Genomic DNA, 4,296 nt, shown 5'->3' with positions numbered 1-4,296 from the left:
AGAGAGAGAGAGAGATGTGTTTATGTGTCTGATTAAGAAAGACAAAGACAAGACAAAAAGGGTTTGTAAACTAGAGAGACATATAAGAATATAGAAATATAAACTTTGGACAATTAGAGATAACTTCCAATCCCCATGTCCTAAGCTATCACTATACACAAATCCCAATTGCTCAAACTACAAAAAATAATTGTGGATATTGACACAATCAAGAGGCAGGGTCTAACTTGTATAGATATATCTAGAGTGAAATCCATAGAAAAACTAGGATTTGTCCCACTTTCACCTTTGACACATACACCAAAATGAAAATTAATCAATATACAATTATACAAAAAAAGAAAAGGAAGTTTACTTAAATCATATTGCACTTCAAATGAAAAGTAAATATTTAGATCACATAACGTAATAAAAATAGAAATGTTCTATCAAATGTTTACCCAAAATGAGATATATAGTAATAATTATTAAAAATATCACAAGAATATATAAAACTATGAGCTTAACTCTTGCACCCTTTAAAGATGCAAGCACTAGTTATAATGTATTCACATTCAAGAAGAATTTTTCATTCATTGATAGACTGACTTTCACGCAATAATAATCGTAGTAAAAATTTGAAAGACCTAGAAGGCCAAATGCCCTAAAATCGACTAACATAAATATAAGCTTGAATTATAAACATTCTTTAAATGAGATAACTACGAAAAATAGTTAACTACACATGTTAACTTCCTTATCCATAAGCTACTGTTACAGCCTTTATAGCATAATCAACTACTATAAACAATACGCTTTATCTATAAAATGCAAGTCTTTAGAGATTCTCAAACATCCATCCCTTCTTGAGTCGTAGTTAAACTAGCCTAGCAGAATACTACGCGTCTATTTCAGTTGGCAAGACTTAAAAAGGCAGACAACTTGTCTAAGCGTTAAAAGTAAAAGCGTAACACCAGCCAGAAGGGAAAGAAATAACCAAGGCTTTGAACAGTGAACCATAATAAATTGAGCCCATAAAACTTTCCACCACTTTTTACGATAACGATTAATGGATTCACAAGCCTCGTCTATAGAATTGTACCTGGGCATTTCTGTGGCTGTCACCATAGAATTCCAAAGTTGAGCGATCTCATCGTCGCTTCCAAGCTTGCTTGTGATGATGCCCTCTCGTCTCAAGATAGCCACGTCCCCACTGGTGTTAATCAGGTCGTTCATCAAAAGAGCGTACCTTGTTATTGGTTTCTGCTCATCTTCGGAGAAGAATTCCAGAGTTATAAGATTTCTCAGTATTACTTCGGATCTGTTATCTATAGTGATCTTGGGCAAATAAAGTTTGGAATCGCTCTCTTTGAACTTAATGTCACCTACTCCTATCTTTTTCTGGCCATCAGAATTCTTGAATTTCACTCCTAGTCTTTTTAGTTCCTCTACAGTTGGTACATGTTCTTCTTTCTCCTCTACTTCAGACAATATGCACTTCTTAGTGAAGTACCAAATGGAAAATATAATCCCCCATATGAACAAGATGACAAGAACTGGAGACAACACTAGTAGGATTATCACACATCCTAATAGTTTCAAAAGTAATTTCATGCATCTCCGGCTCTTAAAGTCTAACATACACTCAACAATGTAGCCAGCTGCAAATAGAAAACCAATGTAAGAGATATCCTCTTGCAGGGTAATAGAGTTCTCGGTAGCTTGCCTGTAAGCAGTGTAATCGTGAAGCATTAGAAGGATGTGGGATTCTTTTTCGTTTTTCCGGCACGGCCTTTCTGCTACTTCGATGGGGGATAACTTTTTTAGTGCCGACTCAAGCCAGACATCATCATTTGATTCCGCACTATATTCATTTCTGATTTCCTTCAAAACCCAGAACGGTAGTTGATTTACGATCTTGAGCATGTCTTTCACAATTTCTGTCAACAGAGGATGATGTCGGTTCCTGCTAAGAATACTATCCATGTAAAGTGGCTCACTTTCCTCAGCATATATTTCTTTTTTATGCTTTTCTAGTTTCTCTTTATCTTCGCCTTCTCCGAACCTGTCGAGGACTTCGAGAACAAAACAGGCATGCCTCACTATCATCCATGCCAGTACATCTTCACTGCAGAGTTTAATCTCTTTAGCATAGCTTTTCTTTATTCTATCCTGTTTATCTTTGCCCTTTTTCTCAACTACTGATTTCAAACCTTCAGAGCTTCCATTTCCGGTGATTTTAAGATGCATCTTCCTTGCCACTTCTGACTTGAGCAGTTCAATATCATCATTCGATACATCTTCTTTTCGGAAATGGTAAGGCCCGAAGGAGATTACGTGGGGATGATAGAAAGCCATATAAGAATTATGCAAGAGAGATTTTGGAACGGTATAAATGCGACCACGGTGGGATATATCTGGTCTGCTTGCTTTCTCTAAACTTGATTCAACCTCAACAATCCAGTCGGAGTCTTTTCTCACCTTTGCCACAATTTTGAAGAAAACTGGAGAGAAAGGTTCAACTGCCTATGTAAGTTGAAGATGTCCTCTCTTCACTGAAGCGAATGCTTCCTTATCCCAGTGGATGCTCGTGGAGATGGAATCTTTACGCTGGATCACACATTGCTGACCAAGGTTCTTCGGAGGCGCATCAAAGAAAACAAACCCGAGGAAATTTCTTTAATACATATTCACGTGGGCGGCCAGGTCCGAGCTCGACAGACTGGACCTGCGGTTTACATCAATCTTGGTTTCACTGTACGACGCTTAGACATGGCTCCAATGAGTAGATATTTAGCCGAAATCTCACATCAATCTTGTGCAACATGGAAAATGTAGGATAGATAATTAGTCAGTGGTCTATTATAAGAAACTATTCTATTCTAGAGATTCAACGTTTTAATAAAATTGTTTATTTAATTTTAACTTTCACATATAGTGGTGTAGAATCTTCTCATTTCTAGCATATAGGGATCTAGCATATAGGGATTTAGCTAGAATCTCACATTAATCTTGTTTAACATGAAAGAATCCCTCTAGAATCTGGCATTAATCTTGCTTAACATCTTACATCAATCTTGTTCAATATGAAAAATGTAGGATGGATAGTCAATAGTCTACTATAAGAAGCTAGTTTAGAGATGCAATGGTTTAATAAAATTATCTATTTAAATTACATATAATGATGGAAATTTGTCTCGTTTCTAGTATATTTAATGTGCAGGGGTAGGAGATAGTCTTATATTATTACGAAAACCACACAAATAAAGAGATGAAAAAGACAAAATTCACATAGATAATGACATATTCAACCATGTAATATAGTATGACATCATTTAATAAGAACTATAACTACTTGAAGAGGAGATGTCTTTACAAGCATCAAAAGACTTCTAAGAAGATTCTTTTTTTCAAAATTTAATAATTTTGATAAAAATCACAGTATGATTGAATTGGAAAATTTAATTTAACTATTAAATTTAAAGAAAATTTTTAACCATGAGTATTTTGATACTTGCTTATCTGAGTTACTTGTTACAGGCCAATAATCATTTCGACATTAATGATCTTATGGAGCTTGCTAGTCCCTAGTAAAATGCAGAATGTAAATTTCAAATTTTAAATATATCATTATTACTATAAATATAATTATAATATAAAAAAGGAATATTGCATACAAAAAAGAAATATATTATATTATTTATCTATATACCATTATATTATATAATAAATTGTATTATACTAAAAAATACTAAAATTTATGTAATGTAGTTTTATCCCTATTTTAAAAGGAGAATAAAATTTAAAATTTGAGACTAAGATAATAGATATTTTTAACACAACTTGAATTAAGAATCAAAAGTAACATGTAAATAATCAAATTAAAATGATACTTGAATAATTAATAATTTTTATTAAATAAATTAAAATAACATTTCTAATTAAATAACATCACTCATGTACAATTTTTTTTAGCAAGATATAAATAATATTAAAATAAAATTAAACATTTATATGATTATCATTATATAATTTTAACAAGTACAATACATTTATTTTGTAAATTATAATTATATTACTATGAACAAATATTATTTAGTATTAACAAAAATATTATGATTAAATTAATGGTCAAATTTTTAATAGTTCTAAACTTAATTCAACCATAAGAATCTATTTGAAGTCTCATTTCCTCAAAATTTGCATCTTCATGGATAACTAAACAAGTCTTTTTAGATATGTTGACTAACATTATCTGTTCTAGAGAGTGTTTTCTTTATGCTTTTCTCTTATAGACTATACCAAAGACTACCTATC

At 32.2% G+C, this 4,296-nt stretch overlaps 1 protein-coding gene across 1 annotated transcript; it reads right to left on the bottom strand.

The window, feature by feature from the left end:
- Positions 1-616: 616 nt before the first annotated feature.
- LOC149549856 (putative UPF0481 protein At3g02645) lies at positions 617-2,833 on the bottom strand. Its single transcript, XM_089794973.1, has one exon. It carries the CDS (start codon positions 2,335-2,337, stop codon positions 886-888), a length of 1,452 nt encoding a protein of 483 aa, XP_089651099.1. The 5' UTR covers positions 2,338-2,833; the 3' UTR covers positions 617-885.
- Between the last annotated feature and the right edge of the window lie 1,463 nt (positions 2,834-4,296).

Source organism: Cupressus sempervirens, chromosome 7, assembly GCF_028749045.1.
Source record: "Cupressus sempervirens isolate cs-2001-9-10 chromosome 7, ASM2874904v1, whole genome shotgun sequence".
NCBI lineage: Eukaryota > Viridiplantae > Streptophyta > Pinopsida > Cupressales > Cupressaceae > Cupressus > Cupressus sempervirens.
This window is presented reverse-complemented; position numbering and strand designations above follow the sequence as displayed.

What these genes read in the sequence shown, in the direction of transcription:
- LOC149549856 (XM_089794973.1), bottom strand. Translation starts at nt 2,337, where the DNA reads ATGGCTTTCTATCATCCCCACGTAATCTCCTTCGGGCCTTACCATTTC.